We start from the raw sequence: 16955 nt of genomic DNA, 5'->3' as shown, positions 1-16955 counted from the left end.
CAGGAGGCCTGGGATGGGGCCCGAGGTCCGGCAGTTATAACAAGGTCCCAGGCACCACAGCTGTTGCCCCGTGGACACTGAGGAGGTAGGAGACCCAGCCTTCTACACCTCGGACAGCTTTCACCGGGTGGCAGCGAGAGTCAGGGCCCCGTGCCACTTTTCCTGGTGAGTGCAGAGGCTGAGTGAGCCGTGTTTCCAAAAGGTGTAAAAGGTGTCCGTTGGCATACATTCTTAAAAAAAAAAAATCTGTGACCGCATACGTTTAGGAATCATGGATATAAGTAAGTTTATTTCCTGCAGGCCTTCTCAGAGCCTTTGCTATGCTAACATGCATTGTGGTGCCCCCCTCTCCCCACCCAGGGGCTGGAGCTCAGCACTACCCAACTCATTGTGGACCTTGGAACGCTGTGCCCCAGGACCTCCGGAGGGACTGGGTTCTGAGGAACAAACCCCAGGGAGAGCTAGAGGTGTGCGCCCCCATCTCTGATCCGCCAGGGCCAGGTGTCTAGCTCTTGAGCCACAGCCCTGACACTGAGGCACCCTGAGCAGCTGTGTTCGGGGTAGAGCAGGTGTGAAGGCAGTGCCGGGGGACACCCTGCCTCTGGCTCCGGGGACTTGCTGGGCTCTGTGGCACTGCAGAGCAGCTGGAGCCACTGCTTCTTTGAGAGCCCGGGGACCCCAGAGTCTCCCTGGGGTCCCTGTTGTCACTGAGGTAGAACTGATCCACCTCCGAGGCACCTGAACAGGGGGACTCCACTTCTGGTTGTGGATCAGCACTGCCTGTGTGTGAGGAAGAAGGTGGGGGCGATTTCCAAAGAAACACAGCTGCACAGGCAGGGTTTTGGAGAGGGGGGTGGAAGTGGATGAGGCAGAAAGTGCCCCCAGCCAGGGTGGGGTAGGGCATTAACTGGACCCAGGAGGTCACAGGGTGGTCTGAGCCTGACTAACCACAGGCCTTGACAGGTCAGAGGACAATGAGCTCCGTGAGGGGCTGGGAACAGGAGCCCAGTCCAGGACAGCAAATGGGTAAGAGAAATGGCTTCAGTGTCTGGCCAGGCCAAAGCAACCTGCGAAATGCGATGGTTGGGGAGCAGACCCATCTAGGGATGCCCAGGAAGCTGTAAGGAGCCCAGGGGCGGGGTTAGCTGTACCCACAGCTGCAACTGCATCCAGCCACTGTGCTCACTCAGCACCTTGTACTGGGCAGCTTGAAGGTCACTTTGCAGCATAGCCTGCAGATCAGAGGGGTGGGTGTTGGGTGTGTAATGGGACCCGGCCTAGCCTGACTAGACAAGGAAAGGAAACTGAAAAATTCTGACCAGGGGGTCCGGCCCCTGCACAGCCAGGGTCCTCACTACCCATTTCTTCCCTGACTCCCAGCCACATTCATGGCCTCTCGGTCACCCCATTTCTGCTACAGCTCCACATGACAGGGCCTGGGGGAGGCCTACCTTGGGTCATTCCTTCCTCGTCCAGCATTTACTGAGCAGCAATTGTGGTGACAAAGCCTGGTCAGCTTGTCTTCCAGGGATAAGAGGAGGATGGTGAATAGTGCCTGGAAGGTGACGCCCAGGTAGAGGCATAGAGAGCGGGGTCAAGGGGGACCGTCCACAGAGAAGCCGGCGCACCTCCCTGGGTCATCCACCTGATGGTGCTGGTCTGGCCCCCTGGGCTGTCCTGTCCCTGCCCCGCTGGCCCGTCTACCAGGATTAAGCGCTTAGGACTGCACTGTTTGATCCTGACCTTTGGGAACCCCCGTCCTCACAGCCCCTGTAGTGCAGAGGACGCTTTAGTCTCTGAGGCCTCGCAGCTGGGCCTGGGGCAGTGCTGAGAGTGCCCACACCCCCTGAACGTCTCACTGTCCCTTCTTACTGGGTGCCAAGGACCTTCCTATTTTAGCTCATTTCACCTCTTGCACCTCAGGATTTCACCTGAATGGAGCCGCCCATCAGTGTCCCTGGGGTACTTGGAAGACAGAGGTGGGCAACAGCTCAGAGAACGCTGCTCACCTGTCTGGGATCCTCCCACACACACGTCCCTGTCTTTGGAACTATTTAATCAAAGCTTTTTTAAAAAGAAGGTTTTATTTATTTTTAGAGAGATGGGAAAGGAGGGAGAGAGGAGAGAAACAATGTGTGGTTGCTTTTCCCGTGCCTATGCCCCCTACTGGGACCTGGCCCGAAACCCAGGCATGTGCCCTGAGAATTGAACCAGTGACCCTCTGGTTTGCAGGCCCATGCTCAGTCCACTGAGCTATACCAGACAGGGCTAAGAAAAGGTTTTAAGTATAATATTCGTGTACAAAATTGTATAGATCATAAGTGTGCAATCTGACGTGTTTTCATAGAATATATAACCCATGGAAACACAGTGTGACACATGCCTGTCCCTTGCCTCCTTCTAGTTTGGGGCAGGGTTTTATTTTGCTCAGAGGTCATAGAGCCTCGAAACAGTTCAGCACCAGACTCCACAAGGCTGTGGGACCCCAGAGGCCAGCATGGACATGGGACTTGTGGACACAATGGCACATGCTGCTCTGTGGGGCTTCTGGGGACTCGTTCCCAACCACCTAGGGGCGCAGTGTGGAAATAAGCAGGTTGTCTTCTTGTGTTTTGACTGAGGGAGAATGTGAGGGAAGAAGGAACTCTTCCCGGCTTGGGCAAGGTGACCTTGGCCTAGGCCTCGCTGTGGCAGGACCCCAGCGTTCTGTCATCCCCTCCTGTGTGCTGGGGGTGGTGTGTGTGAACAGCAGGATCCTGCGGAGGGGTCGTTTCTGAGATTAGGTCAAAGTCTCTGCCCCTCCATCCCCGTGTATCTCTTTTTCTCTCATTTGCTGGGGAGAAAGCCAGCTGCTCTATGGGGCGTCCAGGGGAGGAGGCAGTGAGGGAGCTGGGACGCAAATCCTCCGGCTGTAGGCAGTGCTCCCATTGACTGCCGCTCTGGCTGCTGTCGTGACTGCGACCTCAGGAGACCGTGGGCCAGAGCCACGCAGCTAAGTCATTCTTGGATTCCTGACTCTCAGAAATTGTGTGAGATGACAAATATTTCTTGTGGACAGCAATAAAAATAGGGTCCAGCCCTCAACCCATCTCTGAGGATGTTGCAAAAGTCTTCGAGGCGAGTGGTGTGTGAGTGCTGGCTCACCAGCGGAGTGTTAATGCTTTCAGGAAGTCCTCAGAGTTGCAAGCCAGCCAGCTGGCGTCGTATTAGTAGTCTGACATCAGCCGCGGTGGGAGTATGTATGCCACAGAAATAGGGGATTAGCACAAACCATCCCCTCCCCACAGCCCACAGTCAAACACGTTCTGGAACACCACTTCCCTTAGTTTTCGCCATCCCTTCATCTTTTTAAAAATTACGACGACACACGTCAAGTTTAAGAATAAAATGCCAACCACCTGTGTACAGATCGCTGGGTTGAACAAGTAAAGCACTTATGAATTTGCTCCGTTCCCTGTATCGCTCATTTCACAAGCTCTTCCCTCCCTGCCTGAAGGAAATCGTTATTCTCAATTTTGTGTTTATCAACGCCATGCATTTTTTGTACTTTTGTTACATACAGAAGTGTTCCTAGCCAATACCTAGTATTGGGCGGAATGACAGCAGTGTACTGTGTTTGAAACTTGTATATAAATGGCACTGCAGAGTATGTTTGCTCCTAGCTCCTGCTTCTTTTCATGCCACGTTATTTCTGAGCCATCCGCGTTGATACAACTGGCTTTATGTCATTTACTTTTATTTCTATATAGTATTCCGTTGTATGCCTATACCACAATTTACTGACCCTCTCTCTTGTTGGTGGGCATTTCAGGTTAGTTTATTTTATTTCTGCAATTACGAATAGCACAGCTATTGGCATTTTTACCCATGTCTCTTTTAACATGCATGAAAGCTGCTGTAACCTGTTAAACCAGGAGTGGAGTTGCTGGATCATGGCGTATACACACCTGCAACTTGACAACATCTAGTTGCTCACCAGAGTAAGCTGTGAGCTGAATATGAAAACATTCACAGCATCCTTATTAATAATCATTTCCCAGTGGGAAACAATTCAAAGGCCAGTCAACAGGAGACAAGAAAATATGGTATATCCATATAACGGAATACTACTTACCAATAAAAAAGGACCGAACATGTGACAACATGGATGAATCTCACAGATACCATGTTGACTGAAAGAAGCCTAGTGCGTCTATGAAGCTCTAGGCCAGGCAGAATGAATCGGTGAGGAAAGCAGGACGAACAGCAGTGACCTCAAGGAGCGGGTACGAAGTGGGAAGAGGCATGATGGAACGCTGCGGGTGGTGGTTACCTGGGTGTACAGGTAGGCAAAAACAGTCGCACACTTAACAGTTGTGCACTCTACTGAATGTGTGTTATTCCTCATTTAAAAAATGGCACATTTAAAAAAAATAAAAAGTAGAAAACAAAAGCAAAAAGCAAAAACCAGTCTATACCCTCACTGCCAGTGGCCCCGCCAGTGCATGGTGCGACTTCATGTAATCTGAGACAGTTAAACGGGTCCTACTGTGGCCTCACGGGCGTTTCCTGCTGAGTGGGAAGGGTAGGCACCTAAAATGTGTTTGCTGGCTCTTTGAGCTTCCATCACTGTCAACTGCCTGTCCCCATCTTCTGCCCATTTTTCTACGGTTTTTTTTCCCCTCACTGTAGAAGTTCTTATATGTTCTGGCAACTAGACCTTTGTCGACCATGTATTGCAAATACTGGTTTTCCTGTCTATGGCTTGTCTTTTCCAGTTTTAAATACCTTTTGACAAGCCAAAATTTAAAATTCCCATGTGGTCAAATTTTTCAATTTTCATTTATAGCCTGTGCTTATTGTTCCATGTTTATAAAATTCATTGATACTCTGAGGTAATAAAAGTATTCTCCTAATATTTTCTTCTAAAAAACGTCCAAATGATGCTTTTCATATTTGTATTTCGGACTCACTTTAAATTGATATTCATGCATGATGAAAGGTAGGGCTGATCCACCTTCTTTTCTCCCACTTAAAGGGACATGAAAGAAACAAAGAATGTGGTTTCTTCTGCACAGAGCTTGGCAAAAGTTGAGCAGAGATGGTGAGCTCACTTCACCTTGTGGTCATGAGCTCCTAAGTGAATATGCTTTCTGATCATTTCCAACCAGGAAAATGATTTCTCCCAGCAGTCTCTTGTCTCTCAGCTGTCTGCCTTCTGTGGAACACCCGAGTGTGTAAAAAACTGCAGGGTCCCTCCTGTCCCCCTACCACGTGCATTTAAAACTTAGTCCAGCCAGTTAGTTACATTTAAAACCTGGACTGTGAATCTGGGGCTTGACTGCAGGGATGGTGCCAGGCAAGGCTGGGCTCAAAGGCTGTTTGTTGACAGGGAGAATGGATAATGCTGCCCGTTTGTTCCGGCTACTTCTGCCAGTGACCAGCTGTGGGGACTTGACCAAGTCATTTAATATCTCCACCTCTGCCACTTTCCACAGCCTGCCCTGTGGATTGCGGACACCTAGTCAGAGGTACTGTTGTCCCTGTACATGCTGCAGGCCAGGCCAATATGGATGGAGAGCAAGGGCCCACCCACACATGAGGCCATGACTGTGTTTGAACTCAGCCACCCATTCCTGCACGGTCTACAGGGAGCTCTGGGCTCAGGAAGTACGAAGCGGACACATAGGGGTGCTGTGGGTGTCATCTGGCTAAGACTTCACTCTCTGAAGCTGGAAGCCTGCCTGGGTTAGAGTCCTTGCTCTTCTACTTCTAGTGGGGAGTCTCTGAGCTGGGTACTTAACTTCTTTGGGCTTCAGTTTCCTCATCTGGAAAATGGGTTCACACAGGAAAACCACTTAGAACTGTGCCAAGCACAGAGTAGGAGCTCAGTGAAGGCCAGCTATTATTCTGTTACATCAACAGGAAGTTTAAGTTTAGGAAGAGGGGAGGGGTTTAGGCAACAGACATTTCTGTTTTAAATCACCTGAAAGGTACCTTCTTTTTCTTATGGCTGCGAGTTTAAATCATGAAAGAGCTCCCAGATACCTGTTCCAGGTTTCAGATCCCCAGGAAGGGATGGAAAGGATCACAGGTCGGTAGCCAGGGAGCTGCATGGAGCCCTGGCCCGGCTGGGCTCGGCTGTTAATCTGAGTTAGTGATTGCCTTTAACATTGGAAGACTTCATTCCTCCATGGTGCTGTGCTCATTGATGGTCCTCCATCAGCTCATTGCTCTTTCCAACGCACCTTCTAGGTGCTCTTGCCCACCCTTGTGTGGCTCCTCTGCTCTAGGTATCTGGGTGTGGCACCCCTGTGAGGACAAGCCAGACATACCGTCTCAGAGTAGCTGCCCTGTACTGTTTGTGGGCCAGGGGGAGACTTGGGGACGGGCTGCTCCTAGAGAAGGGAGGGCCCAGCAATGCTGAACCAGAGGTGTGCATTCCCCAGCAGCGGGAATGAGCCAGCTTGAGGAAGGGCGGATGGCTCAGCAGCTCTGAAAAAGGCAGGGAGAAGCCCCCGATGGCTAGGGTTGCCAGGGACCCTCTTGGCCTATCCCTGCAGCCATCCCCCTCTGCCCCTGATCTCAGTAACCCAACCAAGTCCTGCACAGCGATATTCTGTGGATGGAGAAGAGCCAGCTCTGTCACTCTGAGTCCTCCTGAGGACTTCTCCAGCGCGACTCTCACCCTGGCCACCTTGTCCCATTAATCCTCCTAAAACACTAGGCACACCACTGATTTCTTCTCCTTCCACTGCCCCAGGCAGAAGACTACAGTTACCGGCCACCTCCCCTTAGCCACGAGATCCAGGCCAGCCTCACCAGCCTGCCAGGAAGGCAGCAGCCCCTGCTTCCAATAGCCAGGAGGAGCCTGGAGCTCAGTAAGTCCTTTGCAAATGTGTTCCGATGATGAGGTAACATGCAAACCACTCAGAAATGATCAACAAACGCTGGTCCCTTTCCTCCTTGTTCTAGTTCTTTGTTTCTCCCCTTTTTCTGTGCAACCTCTACTAAGTCTCCAGTATCATCTTAAAAGAACTTGATACTCCCATTCTTCTGTTTACAATGGTTAGTAATTCCCTCTACAAAATAAAGGCCTATCCTTCTCAAACGGGGCCCCGTCCTCCTTTCTGCGGTGCCAGCACGCCTTATCCTCTGTGGTGGTCGGATGGTGCCACTCGTTCAGTCCCCCTATCCGCCTTTGCCCTGTGTCCCCCGCCTGGAGTGCCACCTCCACCTCTGCGCTGACCTGGGGCTTCCGGTCCGCCCCTGCCCCAGCCACCCCACCCCGGGACGCCTTTCCCGACAACGGCCCGGCCCACGGTCGCCTCTCTCACCCGTGACCCCTTCCCTGTCCCTTCTCCGTGAACCTACCGATCGTAGTCTGGCAAGGGTGTCGGAAGCGGTTTCTCCAGGGAACTACGGTCCAGAGAAGACCCCTGGTGTCTTTGGAAGTTTCCGGAATCCCCGGACGTCCGCACCCCGCTGCCAGCGCGGGGAGCAGCCGGCTAAGTGTGGGCGCGCCCGCTGGAGCCGGGGCGCAGGCTCGCTCGGACAGGGACGCACAGGGTTGGCTGTCGCCCTGGAGGGATCCTTGGAAGGAGCGGAGCGTGGACACCGGAAAAAGGGCTCTCCTGACCCAAAGCATCGCCGCCGCTGCATGGCAGGGCTCGTAAACCTCGCTCTATTTCACAAGGGGTAAATTGAGGCCCAGCAAGATGAGTGACTTGACCAGGGTCACTAGGTGCGTGGCGCGCTCACGTGTGGGCCTTTGGCCTCCAACGGGGTGCAGCTGCGACCGCTCCCGTCCTGGCGCCGGGCTCCCGGGGGCAGCTGAGCCTCGGCCTCGCGCGCTGGAAGGGGCGGGGCGGAGGCCCGGGCGGGGCCGACACAGGTGTTTCGCATCCAGCTGGGGGAGCGGCTCCGCGGGGCTTTATAAGCGGGTCCCGGGTGTGGCGCTGTTTGCGGCTTGCTGCAATAGTAGTGCGCACGTGTGTGCGCGTCCCTCGCCGCGCCGGCTCGCCGCCCGTCAGTCGGCCCGTCCGTCCCGCAGGACCGCACCGGCCCTATGGCGTTCCCGCTGGTAAGAGCCGCCGCCGTCCGCCAGGGCGGGGCCGCAGTCCTGGCCGTGGGGCCAGGGTAGCTAACGGTGCGCGCAGCCTCAGCTGGTCCGCGGGACCCCCTCCCCCGCCCTGGTGCGAGCAGGGCCCGGGCGGGGTGCGGGTCACGTGCCCGCGGGCGTGGGGCCTCGCTGAGGGGGTGACTGGCGGGGGGGGGGGCAGGGCGTCTCCTCGTGACTCAGGGCCTTTGGGTTTAAAGGCGCCGCGGCCCTTCTGGGGGCGGCCAATAGAGCCTCTGAGCTGCGGTGCAGACTCCCAGTGGCCTCGAGTGTCTGTCCAGACTGGAGTTGAGCGCACAGAAGGAAGACCTCGCCCCGGAAACCTTCTTTCTCCCACAGCCGTCGCACATGAGCCTTGAAACCTCCGGCGCGGCGCCGGAGCTCACACGACTCGCAGCGACCGCCACCCCCAACCCCCGCGACTCTTGCTGGTACCCGGCAGGCGACTGGGCGGGCGGCCGGGGTGGGGCGGGACCCCTGGCGGCGGGCATCGCGCGAACGCCACGACGGCAGCGGTGCGGCTCCTTTAAGGCGGAGGGATCGTCCCTCGTGCTGCACTCGCTTCTTTAGCCCAGGAGTTCACGTGGCTTCACACGTTCTATTGACGCAGGGGCCGGGCTGGCCAGGTGGGTGTCGCGCAGCTGGGTGGCTGAGCACGTGCGACTCTGCTTCGCGTTCTGAGGTGGCTCCTGGGGACACGGGGGCTTGGGGACGTGTAGGGTGGGGTGGTGGCCCCGGGTATAGCGCCGGGCCTCAGGAGACCCGTGCATATGGCCGCGGCTCTGTCACATTCTCCTCAGCTGGGCACCCGACCAGGGGCCGCAGTGCGGATGCGGGTCGGTGCTGACTCAGGTGTGGCCACAGGTGCGGCGGGACGGTGGCGGGGCACAATCGAGGTTGCCCACTAGGCCAGCACGCTGGTGAGGGCGGCTGCGCCTGCTCTGAGTGCCAGGGTCCTGGCGAATCAGACCAAGGAAAGGTGACTCACCTTGGGTCGTCGGCCCTGGCGGCCCTCGCGGGGCTTTTCTGCGCGTGGGTGTTTTGTCCGGTCCGGCCAGGTCTCCCGGGAGCACGTCCTTGCGCGCGTGTGCGCCTTGCAGGTGCTGCCCCTTCCCACGGGGTCCCGTGGTGGGGGGACTTGGGAGAGACGGCGGGTCCACCCCCCCCACCCCACCCGTGGGCCGGGCTCCTGGCGGTGCCTCCTTTCCCTGCCCCCCACCCCGCCGGCACGGGAGCGAACTGCTGCGAGGCAGCGGCGGGGCTGGGGCGCATGGGCGGAGCTGGCCATGCGAAGGCCCAGGTGGACGGCCAGCCTCCGGTCCCCGCCGTCTGCTCTTCAGGTGCCCGCTGCGAGCGCGTCTGCTGAGGATAGCTCGTAGCCGTGGGCTCAGGTCCTCTCTGAGCCCAGGGACACAGACAGGCTAAAAAAAATAAATTGCTCCGAACAGGCAGAACAACACCTCGGAAGTCATGGCGTGGTGGTGCTGGGGCCGGTGCCTGATCGGGTTGTTTTTGTAGTTGGTGGAAAGAAGCTTGATGTCTAGCGCTCAGGGGAGCTCTGTGCCGGGAGGAGCCCCTCAGGGCAGGTGACAGGTGTGCGGGCTCACAGCCATTCCTCACTCAGCTTTCCAGAGCTCCTTGAGGTTTTTTTTGTCACGGTGATTCCACTTGAACGTGGGTGACCCGGCAGCTCATGCCCCCTTGCTTGAGAGAACTAGGATTTGGACGTTGGCAGCTCCGTTTGTAAGTGCATCCTCATCCCTCTGATGCATCATCTGGGGCCCGTCTCCCGGGTGGAATGCAAGGGCAGCTGTGTCGGTCTGTGCGGCAGACAGGACGCTGGGGGGCTGATGCAGGAGGTGGCGATGGTGGGCTGGGTCCTCGGTGCTTCGTGGGGGGTCGGTGCTGTGGGTCCTCGTCACTGTAGTTTTGTCACAGGAGGTGGAGGAAGGTGAAAAGTAGTAAGACACCAGACTTGCCAACAGTGAACATAATAGCCATCTTAGTATCTTCATGGGTCACCACACTGTTTATTTTGTTTTTAATACTTAAAATGGGATGCAAACTGAAATCTCCTCAGGGGTTGGGAGTAATTTGAAAGAATAGAGGGAGAGGAAGGTGTCTCTGAAGCGAGCAGCCTGGGGCTGGTGTCTCGGTGCAGAAGTGTGAGCCCAGAGTTGATGGATCTTTGGCTTTTGTTCCTGGTTAAGCCACTGGTCTTTTCTTTTAAATGAGGCAGTTAAGACATTGTAAGCACTGTGTGGACCAAAGATAATATCTCTGAAATTGGATGCCACCTGAGGGCCAGTTTCCATTCTGTCTTTGAAACATCCCTTTTTCATTCCCCCCTGCCTCCCAGGGTTGTGCAGATTGTGACTCAGGCTCGGAAATCACCAATGTTACGAGGCTGCTAAGTGATAAACCGTGGTGTAAACCTAGGTCTTTCTGGTGCCATCCCTCAACCTAGGACACTGTATTCTGGTCTGTGAGAGAGGCCCGGGGTTGTCAGTGCTGCACCTTGCATAGGAAACAGTGGTCCTGGGGCTGCTCACAGTGAACCTTCCCTGGGTTGGAGGGACGGTGGCAGGAAAGGCTCACTGTGTGGGTCTCCTGAGCTTTGGTGTGGCGGTGTTGACAGCAGGAGGAATGTGCTGTGTCTGTCATTCCCGGATGTGTGAGAGCCGTTAGCTGATCCTGGGAGGACCCGGGTGACATCTGTAGCAGGCAGGCCCCTCCCAGGCTCTGCACCAAACACTTGCCATTTTCGGAGCAGTTTCAGTACCTTTTTCCTTCTGAGACAAGGCAAATTTGAAATTATATCATTGTTTTAAATTTTACAAAAGGACAATGGGATCTATTAAATCTCATTTCTTCCCTTTAGCTAAAATACTCATAATCCTGTCTCTTAGATTTCCAGAAAGAATTAACAACGGTTTTAGTGGTACCCGGGAGAATCTTCTGGTATGAGCTCTCAGGGCATCACATAGCCTTGCGCCAAGAAAGAGGGTCTGGACTTAGATTCTGGGCAAAATTTAGAATCCCAGCAGTGTACGCAGCCACACTAGCAACATAAAGGGATATTTACCTTTACTTCTGTGTCTTATTCCCAAAGAGCATACTTGCAGGCTTTGCCAAAAAGATTTCTCCGTGAGAATGCAGACTCAAATACAAACTACATAGCTGCTTTCTCTCTCCCTCTCTCTCTCTCTCTCTCTCTCTGTCTCTCTCTCTCTGTCTCTCTCTCTGTCTCTCTCTCTCTGTCTCTCTCTCTCTGTCTCTTTCTCTCTCTCTCTGTGTTTCTTAAACCTGTGGTCTGGGAAGCTTTGTGAGAGATGGAAACTTTAAAATGTTACTCATCCCCAGCTGCTTCTCTAGCTGCCTTTACAGATCAGTCCCCAAGTTCTCATGGTTGAGTGTTTGGGAATTTGGGGGTGAAGGGGAAGGGTGGCTAAACCAGCCCTCTGCTGGTGTTCTAGAGTTCGTATGCTAGGTCATATCTGCAGATTTTCTCATTCATTGCCTCCAGGTCCCCTAGTGAAATCACTGTTTCCAAAATCGCCATGTGTTTGTTTAAAAGGAAAATTAATTAGTGAATTTGTAGCTCTGGTTGAAAGTTTGGGGTAGGAATGCGTACCAAACCTGGAGATGAATGTTGAGGCTATTGTCTTCAGTAGCTAGTGGTGGAGGCAGTAAAACACGGGATCAGATAACAAATTATTTTCTCCCCTGTGGAAGAGCTGTGCTAATCCCATCCTGTTCTGCATATTTGTTTTTCCTAGCCAGTATCTAAGCTGTATTGACTCTGAGGAGAACTTGCCAGAAAGTGGCCAGGTAGGGGGGTGGGAAGGTAGAGAGAGAGGGGTGGGAAAGTAGTTGGACCTTGCGGTTGGCGTGGAGGAGGTTACAGAAAGAATTTTTGCTTCTTTCTGTTTGAGGTAAAACCAAGAAGCCCTGATGGCCCCATTCAGGGTTTATTAAGCAAGCTTTTTGCTTGTCCCCCGCTTTTGTCCCCCACTTCACAGCTTTGGAAATGCTCTTGGTTTTCTCTCTTGCCGTTGCTGCCTGTTTTTAGTTAGACCCGCTCCTGAGAGCTTTTCATTTTCTTTAAGACAGATTCCAAATCCCAAAAGTTTTTTATGTTCGATAGGAACCCCCCAATACAGCATTTCTCAATTACAAACTGGCAGAAAAGATTGAACTAAAAAGTACGTAATGTATGTGATAGTTCATAAGAGAATTATCTGACTTCCTATAAAACGAGCCTGTATCCAAATTTCACTGTTAAATTTTCATTGTAAACATAACCCTCAGTGAGTTTTGCTATTTGGATTTTGAAAGGCTTCTGTTAGTAATTATTTTGCTTCCTTAATATCTACTGTCTTTTAAATAACACAGGCCTGGGGGTGGCATTCCTGACTACATAGGCCTTGCTTTCAATTGCACAGATGCTCAGGCACGCATAACCTCTGAATCTACTTTGTGTTTTGCTATCCGGCATGGTAGGGGCACACTTTGAGGTTTTAGTGAGCTAACACTGATTTGATTTTTAAGGCCCGTGTTTGTGATGAGTTGCCTTGAGGTAATTGGAGACTCCCTAGAGCACAGGTCTACAGATTGATTTGTGTGCTAAAATGGGTCACAGTTACATGTCGCTGTTGCTTCTGAGAGTAACTTGACTATATTAGTATTAAGGTTTCTTTACTCTTGGGCAGCATAATACACTGATATAGGTACCATCCCGACAGGTGTAGCACCTTGGCCTGAGGTCTCCCTTGATCAAGGTGGGGGAGTAGCTGTCTGTTGGAAGAAAGCAGTTACCTGGAAAGGCAAGGTGGGTTCCCCCCCACCTTTTGACAGAACACTTAATCTCTTACTAAACACCTGTGCTCTCTGCATTCTGGTTTTGTACTCCTGGCTTCTGACTCTGACACCATCTGTCTCCTGAGTTTGCCCTTTCTCCCGAGACTTTTTTTTAAAGCTGTAATTTTGTAAGTTCAAAAGGTGTTAGAGAGCTGTCTCCCAGGAATAATAACTTGGAGGTGATACCAAGACCAGGTTGTCATGTCTGACTCTTATTTTCATGGACAAGGAGAATTAGGCTTAGAAGGAGAAGTGAATTGTTCTAAGTTTATACGGTAAGTGGACTCAGACTTGGAACCCAAGTCTCTTCATTTCCAGATTAGTGTTGTTAGTTCTAGATTTTGTTATGTATCTTGACCATTTCACTTAAAATTCCCACTTGGTTCACAAGACTCTGTGGCTTCTTCCCCCCACATAGCCTCTACCCTGTTTCTATCTGATCTCTTCTTGTCTTGGCACTTGAGGCTTCCTCCTCCCCTGAATGCCACATTCCCTATGGTTCATTCTGTTGGCTCGTCCTTGTCCTCTTACACAGAGGGCCTGTGTGTTCCTGTAGCCCCAGTTCTCTCTTTGTGATTGAGTTCTAGGTTGAACTCTTTAGCTCTGGTTGTTCTGGAGCCCCCTGGCTCTGATCGGCCTCCTGAGTGAGCCTGTCTGTCTGAGGCATATTAACCCTAGACAGGTCTAAAAGGAGAACCTATGCCCTGTTTCCTCTTCCCCTGGGGCTAATCTGATTCTCTCCCCTGCGCCCAATCGGTTGATTTTTTCCCCCACCTATACTCCAGTGTTCTTTGGGGGGAAAGAACTGTGTTTCAATGGTATTTATTTATTTATTTATTTATTTATTTATTTATCTTTTGCCACGAGAGGCCCCAGTACAGAGATGCTGGGCTTGTCTGTTCACACCCACCACTCTGTGCGGGGCTCTGCCACGCTGGTGGTCCTGCTGCTCCCGGACACGTCCCATTAACTCTGGGGCCTTGGGTCATCACGGACAGTTGTACGCCAAGCTGAGTGCTGAGCTGTGGGTGAGGGAGCCTTTTCCTACCCCCTACTCCAGGAGTGACTAGTGAGGTGTTGCTTGATTACATTCAAGAGTTTAGGATGAAACGCAGACTTCCTTAGGTTTGGGATTTGAAGAGGCTGAGTTGAGCCCTGCTGCTCAGGCGGCTGTGGCAGCTCTGCTGTCCTGCCGCTTTTCCTGCTCACCTCGTTGTGCCCGGGTTTGGGAAAGTCTCTTAACGCCAAAGCTTCTGAATGTTTTAGAAATGCAAAAAATTGAAACACAATGAAACCCACCCCCAAAACCAGCAAACCGTCCAGTTACATGCTGAATAAGTACGTATGCTTCTTGGTGAGCTTGACTGGGGTGAATAGTTGAAAGTGTACTTCTGTCTAACAGTGACTTAATTAACTGTGGGGCATTGGGGGACATCTGTCACTAATAAGTTATTTATTGAGCATATCCAGGTTCTTTATACATTTCTCATTACCACAAGGTCTGCAGAGCAGGTGGCACCGCATGGTATACCTGAGACAACCGGAGCTCCGAGAAGCTACTTCAAGTGGTGAAGTTAGTGTTTCTACTCCAAAGCCTGTCTTCTTGTTTTCCAGAACAGTGAATCACAGATTTGGGGAGGATTTGTCCCCTGTGGCAAAGGAGGGTGCTTTCTCATGACAGTAGTCCCCCCTCCCCTCCCTTCTCCTTCCACGATTATTATGGAAGGAAGCCACTCTTTTGTGATGGGAGTGTCAAGTGTTACCTGTTGAAAAGGGGGAAATTGAGACCTACTAAAAAAATACAGCTTGTGTTAGCAGAGATTCCTCATAAACCATTCCTTCTGACAGTAAGTAGGTATAACTAGTTTTATCTTGAGGCCATTTTTAGCCAGTAACAGTAAGAATTACTGTTTTTTCCTCTGGCGTTGCCAATTATCTTTTCCTGTTGATCCTAAGGTTTGCCTTCTCTTGACAAGTCTTTGGTCTGCCTTAAAGCCTACTCTCCCATCCATAATGAAAGACAAAATAAAGGTCAAAAGAAGCTTCAAATGATCTCACTTTATGGCAAAATATGCCAAAAATCACAGTGAAAGCTTTCAGGCAATAGTAGCATTACCAAGGAAAAGAAAACTTCTTTTTCCTTGGGGTAAAATTGGGGCATGAAGTCACATCTATAAATCGATCAAAGTTCAGATAAAAATATACAGAGTAGGGGTGGATAGAAGGTGTGTGTTTTGAAAATGAAAACTATGAATTCATTTACTAGAGTTTGAAAGGATCACACTGCCTTCTCTAGCAGGTTCAGGTTTTAGGCAGTCTGACTTAGGTTTTAATCTTTCAACTAAGCTTTTAAAATCAATTGATTAGCCAAAGAAATCAATTGACTAGCAAGTTTTGACGTGAAAGGACTTGGGGTCTTCAAAGGAATAGTTGGCCTGGGTCTTTAGTACCTTTTTTCCCCTTTATGAGCAAATACATTCTTTTCTTCAAGGATCCCTGTGGTGGCCTCTGACCCCTTGGTGTCATAGCAAGGACACTACGATCACCACGTCCAGCTGTTCAGCACATAATTATGTCCCAGGTACCGTGCCCAGTATGTCCGGTGTATTCACAGAAATCCTATGAGACGGCGTTCCTGTGCCTCTTGTACACGTACTGTTCCCATCTGATGGTACTGACTTGGGTTTTTGTTTGTTTGTTTTCCTTCTAAATTGGTTACTCAAGGCAAACTATGGGGTACTTAGTGATGTGGTCACGTAGTTTGGGTATGAATGGAACACTTCATTTGCTTCTATTCGAATGTCACTGAGTCCTCTGGATCTGTGACTGGGTATACTTGAGAGAAGGGTGGAGAGAAGGGTGGGCAGTGAGCAGGGTTGGCCAGGCATCCTCCCAATTAGGGTTTTTAAGAGTGCTTCAGATGGTAACATTCTCAGACCTTCCTTCTTCCTGGGGAAGCAGGTTTCCCCCCACCCTCCATCCCGCCCCCGAGGCCTCCAGGTCTGCATCTTTACCCAGATAACCAACTGGGGAGGGGGGTGGGTCCTCCCTGACTCTCCTGCCTCCACCTTTCATGTGGTTGCTCGCGGTCTCTGTCTAACACTCACATGCAGTTGTCATTGACCTGCCCGTAAGCGGGGCCAGGACCTGGGAATCCATATATATCACCTCTCTTACAGTAAATTAAAATCAGGTTAACTTTTACATATTAACAGGGAGATTTTAAAGTTTGGGAACCTCTGCTGTAGAACATAACCCTAACTCCTCAGCCTGGCGGGCAAGGCTGCCTCTCCCGTCTGCTCTTCTGTACCAAATGCTCCACACTCTGGACCACTTCGGATGCTGTCCTGCTGTTCCCCATGCTCTTCAGCCCTTCCTCCTACCCTCACTCCAGGCACAGTCTTCTCCTCCGAGCCCCCTCACCTTAGAGGACCATGTACAGCACGTAGCAGTTTGTGCTGTAGTTGCTCACAACACGATAAGCTCTGAGTTCTTTCTAGACTTGAAAAAAATTTTTTCTGGTTGATTCTCTAATCTGCTTACTCTCGGGTGTTCAGTGTAGGTGGCAGGCAGTTGGTGCACGTTAATCATAAGGCATCGAGTCAGGGACACGGCTGCCAGAGAAGATCTGCAGGAAGATTTTAAGTGCCTATGTCCTGGCCTCTGCAGCTGCCCTGGTGAAGTGGAGACTCTGAGAAACTGAGGCCTGTGAAAGGCCTGTGTCATGGACTGGGGGCTCTTCTGGTCCTCACTGCTCGCAGAGGACATGGGTCTTTTCAAGAGCTTGAGAATAAGGGACTCAAGTTGGTCCCTTCAAGGCCATCTGGCAGGGTTCACAAAACTAAATGCTGTGGTCCTTCTCAGGCTTACCTGGACTTGAATAGTCTGTGAGATCTTAGGTCCTTGTTTCCTTACTCAGTCTGTTTTTAGTTGATTTTCCCCAAGGTAACTGGGAATGAAGAGCTGATGAGTATGACTCCCCTTAAAGGGGGTCTGT

At 51.7% G+C, this 16955-nt stretch overlaps 1 protein-coding gene and 1 long non-coding RNA gene across 9 annotated transcripts in view; one reads left to right on the top strand and one right to left on the bottom strand.

Moving 5' to 3' along the window:
• Positions 1-281: 281 nt before the first annotated feature.
• Positions 282-7914, bottom strand: LOC123479843 (uncharacterized). The gene is made up of 4 exons (XR_006655600.3): positions 7354-7914; positions 4115-4312; positions 1452-1555; positions 282-780 (listed from the first exon to the last, which is right to left on the bottom strand). It is a non-coding gene; the product is annotated as an uncharacterized lncRNA (long non-coding RNA).
• A 12-nt stretch (positions 7915-7926) lies between these two features.
• The window catches only part of CPEB1 (cytoplasmic polyadenylation element binding protein 1), a 46193-nt gene continuing 37164 nt past the window's right edge, over positions 7927-16955 (top strand). For 2 of the 8 annotated variants that reach the window (XM_024561723.3, XM_024561721.3), the window contains exon 1: positions 7927-8062. In XM_024561723.3, coding sequence (XP_024417491.1) covers positions 8048-8062 — 15 coding nt within the window. In that variant the 5' untranslated portion in view covers positions 7927-8047. Of the gene's footprint in view, positions 8063-8314; positions 8530-8606; positions 8725-14723; positions 15540-16955 lie in introns of those variants that run through there. The other 6 variants (XM_045196463.3, XM_053912589.1, XM_045196465.3 and 3 more) reach the window with 6 other exon arrangements.

The sequence above is a fragment of the Desmodus rotundus genome, chromosome 10 (genome assembly GCF_022682495.2).
Source record: "Desmodus rotundus isolate HL8 chromosome 10, HLdesRot8A.1, whole genome shotgun sequence".
Taxonomy (NCBI): Eukaryota; Metazoa; Chordata; class Mammalia; order Chiroptera; family Phyllostomidae; genus Desmodus; species Desmodus rotundus.
The sequence above is the reverse complement of the archived record's forward strand: the minus strand, read 5'-3'. Positions and strand labels throughout refer to the sequence as shown.